Source organism: Stegodyphus dumicola, chromosome X1 (assembly GCF_044657685.1).
Source record: "Stegodyphus dumicola isolate Sdum_Otavi_A_Nest chromosome X1, ASM4465768v1".
NCBI lineage: Eukaryota > Metazoa > Arthropoda > Arachnida > Araneae > Eresidae > Stegodyphus > Stegodyphus dumicola.
In genome coordinates, this window is record NC_140780.1 from 137,604,221 (window position 1) to 137,623,148 (window position 18,928).

General features: G+C 35.1%; 1 protein-coding gene and 1 long non-coding RNA gene across 6 annotated transcripts in view; one reads left to right on the forward strand and one right to left on the reverse strand.

Moving 5' to 3' along the window:
- Positions 1-18,928, forward strand: part of ktub (Tub domain-containing protein ktub) — a 243,816-nt gene that overhangs the window by 205,377 nt on the left and 19,511 nt on the right. For all 3 annotated transcript variants that reach the window (XM_035369949.2, XM_035369950.2, XM_035369951.2), the window contains 3 exons: positions 1,142-1,344; positions 15,728-15,964; positions 17,547-17,659. In XM_035369949.2, the coding sequence (XP_035225840.1) occupies positions 1,142-1,344; positions 15,728-15,964; positions 17,547-17,659 (553 nt within the window). The remainder of the gene's footprint in view (positions 1-1,141; positions 1,345-15,727; positions 15,965-17,546; positions 17,660-18,928) is intronic.
- The window catches only part of LOC118198307 (uncharacterized), a 153,739-nt gene that overhangs the window by 119,344 nt on the left and 15,467 nt on the right, over positions 1-18,928 (reverse strand). For 2 of the 3 annotated variants that reach the window (XR_015038724.1, XR_015038725.1), the window contains exon 2: positions 17,598-17,745. This is a non-coding gene — a long non-coding RNA (uncharacterized LOC118198307). Of the gene's footprint in view, positions 1-9,546; positions 9,751-17,597; positions 17,746-18,928 lie in introns of those variants that run through there. The other variant, XR_015038726.1, reaches the window with a different exon arrangement.

Below are 18,928 nucleotides of genomic sequence, written 5' to 3' on the forward strand. Positions count from 1 at the left end.
CAAGTAAAGCTAGCATTACACTCACTATCTAGCAGGCTTGGACATTTGTATATTTGAATAGCTCTTGAGCCTTGGAATATGCCTTTAAATCTGAGCAAAAAGGGGATGGTTGAAATATTCAAACAAGAGAGAAAGTTTTGGAACAAGCATGTACAATAGGAATATAATCAGATATGAGAACTTTCTAAAATATGTTTTTGTAAAACGAATTGTGTTCTGTGATCGATTTATATCCGACGATGTGTGAATGGTAATTACTACGCGTTAGGGAAGTAATTGCCAATTATGACGGATGTTGATTCATAGCATCTTGATTACACTGTACAACTTTGTAATTGAACGTTTTCTTCTATACCACTACTTCGACGGGTATGCTTATAATTTTCCACTAGAGGTCAGTGCAATGGCTGTCTTTCAAAGAAAACTTAACTGACGGTATGGAGAGGGCACCGATTGTGTAAACTGAATTTTCATAGCGAAATAAAAGTAGTGTGTATCGAAGACCCTGTTTATTTACAAATTATCACAGTAGAAAAATCTTTACATCTTTCGTAGGCAATGTTTTACGTTTCATCATTACCTTTAAAAGTTTAAAATCCGTATTAAAAATTATAAGGCATTTCTCCCGCCTTCTTAGCATGTCTTTGTGGTGTAATGGCCAGCAATATCGCCGCGTGTTCGGGAGGTCCGTGGTTCAAGTCCTGGCGAAGGCATTGCTCATTTTTTATCTCTTCTGCTTTCAAAAAGTACCTAATGACTCTACAATGGCACCCGAACTAAAAAAAAAGATGGTGGATGATGATTGTCCGCTCCCAGGATTTGGCGATTGGGGTCTCCTAATCCCCAGTCGCGCTTTAAAAGGGGAAGTATATAAGCTATTTCTCTCGCCTTCTTAGCACACTTTCGTGGCCAGCACACTCGGCGCGTATTCAAGAGGTCCGAGGTTCAAGTCCTAGTGAGGGCATTGCTCAGTTTTCACTTCTTCTGCTTATCTAAAATAACGTAATGTCTCTACAAAATGTGCAAGAAAGCAATTAATTAATAATAAAATCAGTAGTAAAATTTCTATTTTTGTGACGTAATAAAAGCGCTATGCCGCTTAACAAATTTGTTTTTTTTTTTTTTTCATGTTATTTTTTAGATCTACAAACGAAATTAGAAAAATTGAATTTATCATCTCAAATTGATTTTGATGCCAGTGATGATGAAGATCTGGACATATCGCCACTTGAATCTCCTCAGGGTGAGCCTGGACCAAGTAAAATCATTGATAGGGATAGTGTTGGCTCTCATACGAAAAGCGAAGAACGATCTTCAGCAACCAGAAATGGACGTCCTCCATTAGTAAGTAGCTTTATTCTCATTTTCTTAAACCACGTTTTCTAATTTAGAATTTCCTTTGTTCAAGAAACTTGGTAGTTAAAATTCAATCAACAAATACATTTGCACAGGAGTTTTCCTTCATTTGCCAAAGATTATTCACATTATTACTTACATTTCCATCAATTAAGATATTTTTATGTATAAAGAATAGGAAACGGGTATCTGTGTTTGTCTAAACGTCTCACATTTCCATGTCTATTTTGTGTCTACCGATAAACTGACTTTACCTTATTTTGCACCCTTTTTCTGATCCATAATAACATTAAGTACGAGTACTTTTATAGTCATCTAATAGTGTCCAAACTCTTAGTAGACGTTAAGCAAATTATCGCTAAGTCTAAAATAACAACTGAAACTTGTGAAGGGTGTAAAAGACCCTTTTATTTAAAACTAAAGAAAAACATAAGTCATACCTGGTACCTAAAAGTTCAGCCAACACTTATCGCGAAATGACTGAAAACAAAGTAAGTTCAAATGTAAAGTTAAATTTAAATCAATTTAACGCGAAGTTGGCTCACTTCTCTAATCGAAGTGCAGTTTTAGTATCGGAAATTATAATGCAAGTCCGAAGACTACAAATCTTATCTGATCTAACAACATAGTAATTTAGCCTCCAGAGGCAAAACACGTTGTGTCTTGCATTCTAAAACCTCACCTTAAATACACGTGAACTAATTCGTATTCTGGAGGTAAAATGACAATAAATATTCAAAAGACAAAATAACTGGTTAATGAACATAAATAAACCTTACAGAGTTCTTACCAAGGACTTTTAAAATGTACCTCTACATATTAATTAGACGGTGAAGTTATTGCCAAATACACGTGCCCGTATTCAGGGTACTGATCGTTGCGGATGCGTTAAGATCTGTTCTGTTATTATTCGCCATAGGATGGGTTTTCATGTAAGCATCATGCATTTTCTGTGCATGATTCTTTCACGTACGTTTTTGAAAACATAGATTCAGCTATGTAGCGGCGTGAATTTGAACTGATTAGATTTCAAGAGAATCTTTCAATCACCATTGGACATTTGAAGGAACAGTCAGGATTATCACACTGCAATTTCCAGTGCAATTGCTTAGAAGGTAATGTATTCTTTCTGGAGATGCTATAGAGTCTATTAGGCTTTCTAAAGTAGGAAACATTAAAAAGTCAGCGATACCTTCTCCGAGATTCAAACACTGTGCTCTCCAATTAGTAGGAGACGAGTTTCAAATTACACCTCGAAGTCACACAGGGGCGTAGCTAGAGGAGGGCAAGGGGGCATCTGTTCCCGGGCGAAGAATCCAAGGGGCGCCAAACTGATGTTACGACATTTTAGAATTAAATGTTTTCCATCCTTGGCAAGCAGTAGAGGCCGCGAAATCTTCAGTTGTCCCTGGGCGCTGAAAACCCTAGCTACGACTCTGAAGCCACACTGGGAGGAAGAACAAAGTTCCTTGTAATGTGAAGTTAACTTATGAGAGTGATGCTGAATTTAGAAAGCAGATATCACGTGGTATGTTCTTCTGCAGATTTTACAAATCTATGAGATTTGATTCAGTTGCAACTAAATTAGCCATTTCACAAATTTAAGTCGCCTAATAGAGCGTTTTTCAATCTTTTGTCAGCTCACCATAATGGTCCTCGAAACCTGCTCTTGTTTCCAAAAAAGACAAAACATGAAAATTCAAACAAACTGCTTGTATAGGTTCGTGATCCTCTCCACTGGGATGCGGAAAATAGCTTTCATTCAATATTATTGAATGAAAGAGAATAACTAACTGAACTCTCGAATGACACTGGACTTAAATGAAATTCCGAGCAGAAGGTACGGCTAATTTCTGGACCTCTTAAGCATTAGAAACGTAATATAGTGAGTGACCTGTACAATGGTGCTTTAAAAATTAAAATTCAATGTGCTTCTACGTATATATGTGAAAAAGGGTTTTACTCATTAACTAAAAAGAAAACAAAGTACCGAATTCTACTTGATGTGTTACCAATCTCAGGCTTTTGCTTACCAGCATACATCCACCAATATTTATTTAATTTTTATTTAAGAAAATAAATGTTATCCAAACTCTAACAATTTTGAAACATTAGAAACAAATACAAATTGTCTTCTGTTAACATAATTACTTAATACAAATATAAAATTATATTAATTTAAAAAATATAAACATACTGATCGTAATCTATGCTAAAAACTGTTTACCAAGAGGGCAAGATTAGGAGGTCAGCAAGACGTGATAACTTAGAAAAGTGGTCCCCACTTGAAAAAAAAAATTAAGAAACGCTGGTCTAATATTCTATATCCGACTAGGCCTCTGTTATAACAGAACAACTCAGCTCCTTCATTTTTAACTCGATCAAATACTGATGCTATTTACGATTTTCCACAGGTGTAGTCCTAGACAATTTAAGAGCGAAATTCATTCCGACAATAAAATTTTTGGATGGGCGGACCTACAGAAAGTTAGCTAGTCTTGCTGATTTTGTGGGTATACTCAGATATAAATCGAATATATTTCTTTTTGAAGTTATAGTCTTTCATCAGCAATAAATAATTGTCCTAATTCTTGGTGATCTGAAGATATCTAAGGTGTAATACACAATAAACAGTTTAATTTTTAAGTCTGGAATTTTTGATTATGGCAACGTTCACGAGGGTTAGCTGCCTAAAAAGAGAAATGCCTCTCACGGATTACTCTCTAAGGGAAACTGGCTCGTATCCACGTTACACATGAGGTAGATCACGAAATCACTCATGCAGTCATCACGTTCGTGCGAGCTCGAACCCAGGTAAAACTACCAGTGTTAAGCGACTTTACCGCTCTGCCGCTGATGGCCTTTTAAGTTTAAGAAATGAAAAAGATACTGTTATCTTTCAGAATCGTATTGTTTTGATCGCATGATTCCTTTACTAAGCTTAAATGTTTACACTGTCACCATAGGAAAATATTGTTCGCATAGCCGAATTAATCAAAAGCAAACGTACTCTATACTCGTACTGTCAAAATCACACAAGCTTTCAAAGTTTTGAAGGCCGTGTGCAAATACTGCTACATGCAATTAAGCATTTAACACTCATAAAGTCTAAAATATGTCTTCTACGCTAGAGAAGCATAAATACACTCTATCACAAAACAATATATGGACTGAAAAGAAAACGAACTACTATCATGAAACTTAACACCCATATAGTGTATGAAGAGATAAACAAATGATTACAAATTCAGAAGAAAAGGTACTTTTATTAACAAGTTATGGCATGAAAAATGATACAAATCAGTAAGTACTATAGCCACCTCTGGCAGCTATATAATCCAAAACATGGAGTGGCATCGAATCAAGTAGGTCGCCAATGACACCCTCCGGAAGATCATGCAATTGGGCAGTTAATTCACCAATATTCCGGGACGGCTGCAGTTGCCTTCCAAGCATGTCCCAAACATGCTGGGTTGGCTAGAGGTCTGGTGACCTGGCGGTCCTCGTAAGCACGTCATATCCTTGAAGACATTGTTGAGAGAGTAGCTCAGTATGTGGGCGAGCGTTGTCTTTGTGATAAATGGCACATGGCATTTATCAGTATACATAGGCAGTACAACCGAAGTTAAAATACCATCCACGTAACTGCGACCCGTGATAGTGCCTTGAAGTACGAATGGAGGTGATCGTGTGTCCCAATAAATCGCTCCCATACTGTCACACCTTGTGTAATCTCCGTATGCCGCTCGACAACAAATACCTGATTGGACCCTTGGCCTGGCCGCCTCCACACGCCTGTGTGAGATTCGCATGTGCCTCCACACGCATGCGACTCCACATGCATGTCGGAGCTTGGGGCTGCCGGGCAGAGGAGGTACTTAGGATTAGAATGAAATTGGACACCCAGCAGAGAGGTTGGATACTTGCCATTACAAGAGCATTCAGAACCGTTTCTACTGAAGATGCTTGCGTCCTTGCGGGTGTTTCGCCCCTCTCGATTTTATACAAATTATACTACAAAAACTTTCTATTAACCAATAAAATTATTATAGATACTGAAATTGGACAAAAAGTACTCACAAGTAAGGCCTTTCAACAAGAGAATGAGGATATTATTCACCCAATCACACAATTTGAATTATTTTATGATCTTGAGTTTCCTTCTGGTGGCTAAATAGACGTTTTTACAGATGGTTCCAGAATTGATGGGGGGGGAGTGGGTAGCGCTGTGGTAATTTATTTTCATGGAGTGGAGATAGACAATGTGCGAATAAAACCTAAACCAATGAATTTGATTTATCAAGCAGAGCTATACGCATTGACAGAGTCCTTGAATTGGATTAATAAAAAATTAACAGTTCAATGTTTATAAACTTTTGTACTGATGCCCTATCTGCGCTTCAGGCACTCGCCCAACCAGATCATAAAAATCGACTGATTAATGAAATGAAAGACTTGTTTAAAAAGACTGAAAGAAAACATATTGTTAAATTACACTGGGTAAAAGCACACAGCGGAATTATCGGAAATGAAAGAGCGAACACCCTTTCTAAAATGGCGGCACTTAGAGATGGGACCGATAATTTTGATATCCAAGATTAAAAAAAAAAAAGACCATTGCTAAAATAGAAAACTGGATTTATACAGAATGGAATTTTTGCTAAGACGACTCCCAGCAAAAATTCCGACGACTAATAAGTAAAAGAGTAAATGAAAAATATAAAGTTAAACAAGAAGATGAATATTATAAATGATGTTGATATAAATTAGGTACTCCCGGTACATGGGCGTTTACCGGCTTATTTTAATCGGTTCCATCTACAGAATAATGATAACTGCTTAATTTGTGATAAGTTTGGGGACGCCAGGCACTTCGTCGATGAATGTACGCTTACCCGGAGTGCAAGAGAGGTGTTTGGTGTATTTAATTATGGCAAAGCACACGAGGGCTATCTGCCTACAGGGAGGGATGCCTTTCGTGGAGGACTTTCTAAGGGAAACTGGCTCGTATACACGTTACACATGGGGAAAACCACGAAAACGCCCATGCAGCCAGCCCGTTCGCGGGATTCGAACCTCAGACCGAACTACCAGTGTTCAGCGTCTTTACCGCTCGGCCGCTGGTGGGCGGAGTGCAAGAGAGAAATATAGAAATAATTTTAAGGAAGATTTTAAAAGGAACTATTCAAATTTGAAAGATTTTTGTGGAGACAATAATGAAGATTATAAATACGAACAAAGACAGAATTGGAATTCGGCACTGAAACTCAGATTTTGGACTTTATATGTTTTTTTATATTTGTTTTTTTCTGGCCGGTCCCATTTTTTGATCATACGGCCGGCTTGTGCCGGCTAGTAGGATCGAGGCTGTGCCCTTATAATAATAATAATAATTTTTGCGACAGAGTTTATATAATTATTATTTCAGATTTCCCTTTCCACGAATGTTCAAATTCGAAATTTGTGCGAGCCAGATTCATATTTTACAAGCTCTAAAATCGGCATTTTCATTGCGGATGAAAATTGTTTAAGTTTATTCGACAATTTTGACAGTTTTTCTCAGGTTCAGTTCTTTATATAACAGAGTTGAATTTAAAAACAAAGTATTTAGTAGGATAAAGAATGATTTATTAATTTGGAACCTTCTTTATAGGAGGTAAAGTAAAATTTTCATACCTTAGTTATACTTTTTAGTAAAATGCTTCACTTCTCCAAATTTTTCATGCTCTGAAAACCTGCTTTACTTGATTTAAGTTTTAAACTCAGGGATTAAGAAGCATTTAATCATTTAGCTGCGCAATATTTTTGGAACATCTTGAATAATTTTTTATGCTATTTCCTTAACTCTATGGTGCTCATGAACTTCATTCCACTGAAGAAAGTAGTCTAAAGCCAATGCAACATTTTAGGAACATTCTAGCAATAAATTACAGTTCGAATATTAAAATATGTTAGATCTTCGTAAACAGCGTTTGGCTTCTGTATTTGCTGTGTTAAATTTCCACAATAAGGACCTCAAACTTCTGAAATCATAAGCAGGTGAAAACTTCATCCCCAGCTAATTGTTAACTCATATAAAACTTTTATGGGTCTATTTAGACTATCGTTATCTTATCTTAATCTTTGCGCTTAAACTCAACACTGACAAGTTTTGAATGATTTAAATATTTAGTGTCTGGCATAATTATGTAGTAGTAGTAAAGTAGCATTTAAATTTTATTTAGGTGGTATAAATATGACAATTATTTGTCATTTAAGCTTTAAAATATTTCTTAATTATTACTCAAATCCATTTTTAAGTAGAGAGTTAAAAGAAAGTTAGAAATTAAAAGTTAGAAACGAGTTTTCTAACACATTTAAACGAGAAGTTTAAATGTGTTAGAAATTAAAAGTGATTAGTTTCTACTATGCTCATTCTGGTTTCATGGCATGATTATAGTACTCTTAATAGTGACGTTTACTTTAATGTAGACATTTTATAGCTACTCTAGCATAATTCTAATGTTTTCTTTAACAATTCTTTATTCGCATTTAAAATTCATTTTGATTACCTGTATTCTCAAAAGAAAATTATAATATATATATATATTTACTGCTTTGCTCGAGGTTGGATTTCACTATGAAGATGAAGCAACTGTATCTAGATTGTAATATGTTACTAATATTATATAGACTCTCTTTTGAAGATCATCACTACTAAGATTAAAGATACACCTTTAATGGTAGTATAAGATAGAAGTTACTCTATCTTGTACTACCATAAAAGGCATTTTTAGGCGTTCCTTTTGCAAAAGTGGCATTTTTAACGTAATTCTGATAGCGGAAAAGTACATTTCCGTCCTTTATCGTTTAGCAGCAGAGATTCAGTGAAACTGAAATGTGAGGACGATACAAGAGATAGGTTTTCAAACTCACTTTCATGGATTTCAGTCTACTCTGTCACCAGTTTTTTGGTGTGAATTAGGCTATTCTCACACTAATACACGGCACAGTTTTCGGTATGCAACATTGAAACAGTTTTTCGACTTCATGTTTTAAAAAATATCAATAATTCTTGACAGAACGAATAGTTTTCTATCAAGAACTAACAGTATTCTCACAGAATTCCACCATAATGCTACCTTAAATGTAGTCATGCTTTACTCCTGGCACGATATAGTACGCTCCATACGCCTCTAACGGAATTATTTGAAAATAAACTCTCCTTTCGTGGTCTTGGAAGAAACACAGGAAAAATGGATTGGTCGCTGAAAATGGGTTTTTTTTCTTCGGTTTAGTCCAAGTTTTGCTCTCCAAATACCGCTGAAGTCAGCATTTAGGATGCGCGCTGTTTTCTAAAGACTTTGTCATAACTGCCTGACGAATATAATAACCCCGTAAAGTTCCCAATAGGCAGGCTTTGCAAAATTCGATAACTTGAACAGAAATTCGAATTCTGTTATAATTTGAGTCAAACTTATTTTTATTTTTTAGTTTACTACCAATTTTAGCATCTTAATGTTGTTTCCACATATTTTTCTCTTCCTCTGCAATATCTGCGGCTAGACGAAATTCATCGCTTTTTTATGTATGTGGATATGATCTGAATACTCTGACCTTTGATACATCAAAATGACCTGCTATATTGAGACAAGATATACCAATCAGACGAGCATCAACAGTTTGTCCTCTTTTAAGTTCCGATATATATCCCATTTATGTCCTATAAAATCAGCACTTCCAATATGGCTGAAGTTCACACTCTTCTGATGTTTATAAAATTCGAAATCATTTAGCGTTCCCAACAGGAAGATTCCCACTTGCCTCAGATTTGACATGATATAGTCGCTAAAAGTTTTAATTTCATTGTTCAACCTTTCGAAATCAGTAGTTAGGAAACAGCGAAAAAAGAAATTAAAGATTTTTTAATTATTTTAATTGCACGTTTTCTTTAATAAAAATTATAAAAATATGCTAAAACGTTGTGCTTTGACTTTTTATTTCATTAAACATCCAATTCCGTTAATCGAAAAACACCCCAATTAGAGAAGCAAATAAAGAAGTTGAAAATCACTATTAAAGATAACATCGAAGCATGTTACTTAACAGAACAAACTAAGAAGGCAGGTAGAGATTTTAATTATAATGATATTATTACACCATTGAAAATAGAAGAAAAAGGGCTTCATCATAATGATCCTAATAATAGTATGGATAGTTCAGAACAAATATAGATATATTTAGACATAATGATTTTTTTTCCATCCAGTATTAATATTTTAAAATATGCTAAAATAAATAATTAAAGAATGCAGAAAGCTGTATATTTCAGAATTTAGTCATCTATTCTTAAATTGCTTTTTCATTGCTCATGCATAAAAACTCATGCTCATGTCAGAAAAAAATGTAGAATTCCTAGAAGGTTAGCAGAGGAAAAATAGAAGAACAATAAGTTTAACGAACAATAATACAAAAATGTTTAATAAGATTATTAATATGTTACAGATTATAACATCTTTATAACATTTAAAAGATTTTAAACATCTCTAAATTAGTCAATAAAAGTTTAGTTGTTAAGATAGCTGCATAATATGTTTGTAATGTTGATGTAAATCAACACTCACAGTCAATAGACACAGTCATTTTTAACTTTCCCCATTCATTTAGGCGAACTATGTATTCTCTTCGCTGAATTAAGGTACAATCAGCAACATAAATTTAAGGGGGGAGGTTAAGTCTGAGATATATTTTAAACAAAACTCGACTGATTTCGACGACCAATGGCATAAATCTCTTGTTTTCAACAGCGCTTTTCTTTTGGCTTCTGAAGAAGAAGGACCTGTGTCAATCCTCTGCCTTTAAATCAATAGAATTTTATTTGTAATTTACACTAATCTAAGATTTATTTATATAGTTATTTATTTGTCTAATTTTACCTTGCTGTATTTCTCTTCTGTACAGATTACTGAGAATGAGTTTTATTCTGAAAGTGATAACTGTCTTTTAGCTAATTACTCTCTCCCCTCTCCTTATCTTTCTTTCGTTTTCTTTTCTAATTCTCTAAACAATAGGTGTAAGGAATTATCCCATTTTTCCTTGGGTGCTCTCAAGCTTAACAGGCTCTACAGTGGCGACCGAACCAGAAGTGTGGTAGACGATAACTTCTCATTTCGTGACTAAAGTCCCCTACCTAAACTTTTTATACCGAAGATTTTCTTTCATTACGTAAAATAATACACTATATGTAGCATTAAATCTAATTAAGCCAAAATTTAAGTTGATTTTTATCACTTGTGAAACTCTTTCCATACTCATTAACTATCTTCTTGGATATGTGTTTTAAAAAAACTCTCTGAAACTCTTCTCATACTTGTATTATACTATACCTTTCAATCGCATTTTTTAACAATTTACTCAATTGAAATGTACATGATTTTATTGTAAACTGCCTTTATGGCACATTTTTATTAGTTTATAGTATAGCTATATTAAAGGTCAACATATATATTTTTAATAAAATAATTTCGATAAAGGTCACCATATAATAAAGCTGCAAAGGATCTCAAATTATGGGTCGCGAAAGATTTTGCCGCTTTTTTTCTTTTCTCTTTTTTAGTTATATCTCTATCTATCTATCTATCTATATCTATATCTATAAATGCTCTCTTTATCTATCAATATCTCTCCATATCTATATCTATCTATATCTATATCGATCTAAATCTATATCTACCTGCCTACCTATATCTACCTGTCTATCTCTCTATATCTATCTGTCTATCTATAGCTATCTCTCTCTATATATACATCTCTATCTTTCCCTCGCTCTCTCTCTATGTATATAAATATACAGGGTGATTCGCTACTAGACCGACAAACTTCCAGGGTGTGTAGGGGGTACACGACTGGATGACTCGGAATCACATAGAAACACAGGTCGCGAATGCCGTAGTGGCGAGTTATGGTGCAAAGAAGCAGAGAAAAAGAACAGAAACAGCAACACATTAATGGGACAGATAAAATTTTATTGAAAGGTTTTAATTCAATAGATGTTTGAAATTACGACCAGAAGTCATCAGGCAGGAATAACAGCGGCGTTTACGGACGATTCCTCTCAGCAGTCTTGCCGTAGACGGCGTTGAACGTAAGGTTGAGTGAACAGCGATCTTGCTGGAAGTCTCATTTGCTATCTGTTTCCCGAGGTATTAGGATGAACGTGTATTCAAACAATGAACCGGTCGACATGCTAATCGTGTATGGAGCAGGCACGCCTCTCGGCTGTTGTACCAGGAACGTTACCCGAACAGGCGTGCTCCGCATCACACGAGTACTCGAGCGATAGCCCAACAAGTGGATTTACCTCAGTCCATTGTATGGAGGATATATGCAGCAAACCAAATGAGCGCATACCATTTTCATCACGTCCCATTTTTAGAGCTTGACGATTATCCACTCCAAAAGACGTTTGCTGCCTGGTATCTGCAACAAAGTGCTACAGGCAGCGCATTTCCTGCGTTCGTATTGTTCAAGGATGAAGCATACTTCACATGTGAGGGAACTTTCAATCAGCATAACGCCCATGTGAGGAGTTTGGAGACCCTCGTCGTACGCAACCACGTGCAGCTGAAGAGCGTTTCTCGGCCAGTGTTTGGGCCTGCATTCTTAGAGGCTACCTCATTCGACCGTATCTTCTGCCCAGTCCTTTGGACGGAGGGTATTTCTGATCTTCTTGCATTAAGTCCTGCCCGAACTTCTTAAAGCAGCACATGTTCAGCACATGTTGCGCTACTCTGTGTGGTACCAGCATGACATCCGCTAGCACTTCGACGTAATGTTTGGGCAGCGGTGAGTAGGTCGTAATGGCCCGTTACATTGGCCGTCCAAATCATGGGGCCTTTCATTCATAGACTTCTTCCTCTGGTGTTATATGAAGAGTTTGATGTACGAGACACCCGTTCCTTCAGTTGAAGACCTTGTCACTCGAATACCTGTAGCTGCCGAGAAGATACGTGACATGCCAGGAATCTTCCAGAATGTAAGGAATTCCATGCAACGCCGCTGTCAGGCCTGCCACACAACTTCTGGTCATAATTTCGAGCGGCTCTTGTAGTACAGCCCATCAATAAAATGTTTTTGTCCCATTAATGTGTTGCTGTTTCTGTTCTTTTTCTGTGCTTCTTTTGACCATAGCTCGCAACTACGGCATTTGCGACCCTGTATTCCTATCGTGATTCTCTGTACCCCCTACACACCCTGCAAGTTTGTCGGTCTGGTAGCTAATCACCCTGTATGTATATATATATATGATGTACCAGCTTTTGTCCAGAATAAATAGATTGGTGAAGAAATATAGATGTAGTCGTAGCTTAAATTATCAGATGATAAGTTTAAAAAACAGGATCCATTTATTATTGGTCGGGAGAAATAGCAGTTACAAAAATCATTTTTCCGGAGTAAACAAAAAGAATTACTAATAACTTTTTGTATGAAGTTTACTGCATCGTTACATTAAAGAAAAGACCCCGATATTCCTTTGCGAGTCCTTTTATAGCCTCTGGAAAGGCGGAGCTTCCAAGAAATGACGTCAGCCTCGTCAGCCATTCCAGTTCGCTTTAAATATCTCCAGAACATTCTATAACTGTACGTGTATAAAAGGCGGGAAAAACAAACTGACTACGGGGCTGTGGATTTAATTCCACGTACTTTCAAAATAGAGACCGCCGCCATTAAAAATGAAAAGAACATACATATGTATTTTTGACTATGGAATTTTATTATTATACACACACACACACACACACACACACATATATATATATATATATACATATTCTAAAAGTAAGTACTTTATTTAATTATTACAAAAGTTCTTACATTTTTCTCTCTCACACAAATAGTTTTTCGAGCGTAGGGGTTGACCGTAACGGATAATAAATTGTAAGTATATAGCAGTGAATCGCGATACTGAAACATTTGTGTAGCACCACTCTTAAGGTTTAGAAACAGAAAAAAAGTACAAATATTTTAAGAGATCTGAATGCCTTAAATATCTTAAAGCATGAAGAAGTGAACTTAAACACATCTGAAAATAAATAAATAAAATTTGGCTTTTGATGCAAGAAAAATTAAAAAGTATTATCTGGTCTAGATGCAGGAGCGTACTGCACCACTGGAAAAAAAAAAAATTGCAGTCTCTGAAAGGATTGATGCAGCTGGCAAAACATTGACTTGTTTAGTCGTTTATAAAATGTAAAAATTGAAAATTGCGAATGAAAATTAATGGGCTTTCTGAATTCAAAAGTATGGGTAGCTGAAATACCTTCGTGTAAACAGAGGCAGTAACACTGATAACTTAAAAGTTATCTACTTATACGCTGGTTTATGGCAAAAGAAGTCCGTCGTATATTATCAGAATGCAAGCACTCTTCAGGAGACGCAGTTTTAATACAAGTATATTCCAATCGGGCAAGCAGCTTTTGGTGAGATCACGAGCTACGTTAAAATGAGAGGATTGATCATCTCCGGCATTACTTATTCTTTACATTGCCTATGTCGTTGCTACCGAATCATCGGAAAAGGCGACTTTTATTGGTGTCTTAACCACAATAAACTTGAGGGTTGCGAAACAATAAACAGCTACGCTTAATGAAGAACATTAGTCTTACTTTGGCAAAAAAGATAATACAACTTATCAAAGTTATAGTGCAATCATGATGTAGGGGATGAGTTTCAATGTTTGCCATACTGGAATGCAAGTCCCGTGTTGGATCAGATGATTTACTGTGACAGAAAATCAACACCTCAGTCAGTTTAAGTAAAAATAACATGCCAGATAGCGATTATTTGAGATACTAAGGCAAAGAGAAGCCGCTGATTACAACTGTTTCTTGTTACCTTAGCATTTCCAGTAATTTCAATCAGCGTTTGAAGATTCCTCACAGATTTGTGATACTCTTGAAACATCCGGAAAATTATTATCAATGAAGCGTTTTTGATTTTGTAGGGCAAATGCGTCACCTTCGCTCGTTTTCTGTATAGTATAAAAATGATCAAAGCCGCACAACCGGTATAGAATATAACTGGACACTGACTGCCGTACCGAAGAGTCCGAATCCCGGAGAAGGCACGGATGTTTGTAAATGTCCGTGCGGCATAAGGCACTCTAAATATGCGGCGAGCCGAATGTCCTTTCGTGAGGTTGATGGTAGGGAAAGATGGTGAGAGACCCTCGGACCCGTCCCCCCCCGGAGTGCTCTCCATCAAAATTGGGGGCGGAACTGAGCAAAGTCGCACTGTCACATGTATGGTGCTTAAAGCTGTTGCCAACGACACGCGTCATCCTGCGCTCCTTGCCACGAGGAATTTCGTGGACCTGAGCTGACTATAGGTCAGACAAGTGAGCATGAGTGAACAACAACAAAATGACCAAAAATCAGTATATTACCATACTTAAAAGTGTGTATACTTAACAGTATGTATACTTAACAGTACAAAGTACCTAGGTTAGAACAATGCTGTATATAAATCTAATTCATGTCCTAAGTCGCGCTTTCGAGATATGAAAAACGCAAATTAAATTTCGTCAATAGGCCTAGTAGAACGGGAGATATAGAACTGTCCTTTTTTTGTCGGTGCAAAGTGTAAATTGTTTGTTGTACTTGTGGGTTTTACCGGTTACCAGCGATTCATCGTCAGGTTTGGCGGCGTTTGTTACCAAACGATATAGCCAACCCAAAATCATAACCAAAATCAAGTAATTAAATTATGAAATCTTTTTTTCGTTCGTAAGAAATCTTTTTTTTTTTTTTTTTCTGTTTTTTGTTTTTGGTGAAGGGAATGTAAAATGACGACATTTTAAAATTTCTGTAAAATGAAAATAAAGTTATTGCATTCTTCTTCTTTAAAAAAAAGGGGGGAGCCTTCTATTTTTCCCTTCCACCCGAATTTGTAAAAACGGGCAGAAAATGAAGTTAAATACCACCAAGGACACTTTATATACTCGCTATGCGAAAAATTGTCTGGGGAAAAAAAAGACTTTTGCATCGGTAACTTTATTTTGGCTTCACTACTTCAAAATTTACGTTCGTATCAGAGGTAAGTTGTTATTGCCAACTGATGACACCTGAAAACTAAACTATAAAAAAAATTATCACTTTTTTAAGAAGGAATTTTTATTTTGGAAACGAAAAATTAAAGAATTTATTCTATCTCTCATTTTTTCTTTTCTCTTTTTCTTTTTTTCTTTATATATATCCTTTCTTGAGTTGAAAATTGATCTATTGTGCATCCAGATTTATAAAAAATAATTTTCATGTGAAACAGCATATTATGTTGTCGAAGTAAAAGGCTTTTAAACATATTGTAACTATTATGAATAAATAAATTCCAATAGCAAAGACAAGATTCCTCGACGGGTTCTCAGATGGACACTCCAAAACTAGAAAGTTTGGAAATGGATGATTCTCTGGGAAAGCTCGAAAATTTTCTAGACGATCTGGCAGCCTTTGCCACTGAAGCTTGTCCACAGGGAATCACAGTTAGATGCCGTATAAGCCGAGATAAAAAAGGAATCGACCGAGGGATGTTTCCGACTTATTTCTTACATTTAGAGAGACAAGATGGGAGAAAGGTAAGTGGACTAGTGACTTGATAAATAAATTAAACATTTTTTGATTAAAATATGTTTTGTTTTTAGATATAAATATGAATTTTTATTGATTATATAATTTCATATTTATTACAATAATCAGCGCTAATGATACTAGTACAAAATTTAACTTCTAAATTTTTAAATATTGCTTTTGTTATTTCGCGTTCTACCAGGGCTCTTACTCCCCTGAAAAATTCTGGAATATAAGGAAAATGAAAAATGGTCAGAGACAGTCAGTAAAAAAGAATTCGAAAACTTGGAGAAAATTTTAGATTTTTTTTATCTTTTTAGAAAATTTAGGGAAGGTAAAAATCCGTGCATACCAGTCCTCTCAGACACCAAAATGTTTATGTTTTGAATTTTAATTTGTAAATAAAAACTGTCTGCCTTAAAAATTATGCAAATAAAGAGTTACAGTAATTTTCGCTTTTCTTGCACGAAGTATTTTACGAAGATCAAACTGAAGCAATTTTATCAACCCATTACTCTCTTCATTTACAAGTGAACTCTTGTTCATTCTTGGTTTATAACTGTAACTGTTCTTCACTCATCTTTCTACAATGTAATTGCCCTTAAAAATGAACGATGCATTATGAAGTTGCTACGTTATATAGCTGTAAGTTATAACAACTAGTTATATTAACTAAATGCTTTTTAATGCAATGTAATTATGAATCCTTCAGGTTTTTCAAACGCATGTAAGTATTATTTACTATTAATGATGTACTATTGTTAAAAATTATTTTTATTTTATTTCTTTTTGTTATTCTAACATCATCTTTGAATGGTAATGCGTGTTTTCAACATTAATTCATTTCATATGCTTCACAGCAATCTGTAAAATAAATTAAACTGCATTAACATTCTTAACATTTCATCGTACTTTTGTAGTACGTGCTCAAAAGTGTTCAGTTACACTTACTAAATTTGAAAGCTAATTCATTACACTTGATCAAGGAAATTGTTTCATTTGCTCATGGAAACTCATGAAAAGTTAAGGAAATTAAAGATGAATTTTAGATAAAACCCTGATTCAATTCTCATTTTTATCACGTATGTCTGATGTTTTTGTAGTCTCGTTTCAGAATCATATATGTTAAAAACCATGACCGCGAAGTTATTTCTTATTCACAACTACACAGCTGAAATGTTTTGATATATGTGTATATATATATATAGTATATGTCACATTATACGAAAAGCTTTTACCTCGAATTATCCTTGAAGTTCTTTACCTTTCAATATAAACTTCAGATTTTAACACAATATATCTCAATGCTCTTTTAAAACATTTCAAAATTTTTTTTTTCAGAAAATGATTCTTAAGTGTTGTTTCTATTTTCTAAGGCACTGAAAAAGTATTCCGTCTTTGCCTACTCTAAATTCGTTAATGAAAATTTATATTACTTATATCTGCCTTAAAGTATTCTAAGAAATACATCATTAGCTCCTTTATACTGATTTCTTAGTGCCAAACAAAAACTGGAAACAACCGATATCTAATTCTTTTTATATAATATGTGTTGATCCAAAGACATAGTGTACTTTTCTCTTGTTTTAGGTATTTCTACTCGCTGCTCGCAAAAGGAAAAAAAGTGCTACCTCCAATTACCTCATTTCCACGGATCCGACAGACTTGTCTCGAGGTGGAGAATCTTTTGTGGGTAAATTAAGGTAAATAGGTATTTCTTCTAACTTCATTTGGCGGCTTCTTCACGGTGGAGATGTCCAGTTTAAGATACAAAATTGAGATTGAGTCCCTTAAAACGAGAAGTTAAAATGCTTCCATTACCAATGAGAAAATTTGTTTTTTATCTTAAGAAAAATAAAATACAAAAAAAAAAAAAAAAAAAAAAAATGTTGTAAACTAAGCGAAACATCTGAAAGGATAAAGTAAAACTTCAATAAAAACTGAGTTCTTGAACAGAGTGAAAGAGAAGAACTAATTTATCGAAAAGGTATTTGCGCCTTTTGATAATTTGTGGCGTAAAATTCCAAATCTTAAGCATCAAAGCTCTTCTTTTATGATATATAATACATACAGAAGATTGAAATTTCCTTCCATCACACATACACAGGGGATAAGTGATAGAGGAGGGGATACCTGGTAGCTAACATTAGTACAGAGATACTGTTCCGCGCCCACCACTATCTGTAGAGCTGGCATATCCCTTGAGAACCCGAGATACCTCGTCGGGAGCTAATTTTAAATACTATTCCTTCATATTACCAAACAAGGGTTGTTGGTTTAATTACATTTGGTGATTTGTAGAACAGCTTAATGACACTAACGTGACATTGCATATGTATGTGCACTAACACTTATAAATACATAAATCACACACTATTGACACATATAAATCTCATTTAGACGCAGAGCATGCATATAAAAGAATGTAATTATTCACGCACTTTTGTAAAATTCATAAAACACATATAGGCACATAAATCACACATGGTTACATAAAATACGTATGAGCAGAGCAATTAGCTACTGTTTTATGACATGGTACAGAAGATAAGACACAATATTTGCAAAATAAAGCTAGCGGTAGTACATACAGGTATACTTAGATAAAGTTATGTCATAGGAACTAAAACACATACGCACGTGTACACAGGCACTTAAGCTTAGTGAAATTCTAATGCTATGATTTAAATCTAAGACATATTACAGGTAGATTTTAAACATGCAGTATATGTAGATGTTAGAAATCTGAGATATCCATAGTATGGAGGCAAAATGAATGCCTAGAGATGAAATAATCTTGGGTATTGTAATGGAAAGCTCAATAAAGCGAGCAGTTAACAGGAAAGCTGTAGCGTGAAGTTGCACTTTAATTTCCTATAAGTATACATGTCACTTAAGGAGAAAATAACACTGTCACTTATAACAGGTGGTCAGGACACAAGTAACGGACGCGTATGTACACGTAATGCAGA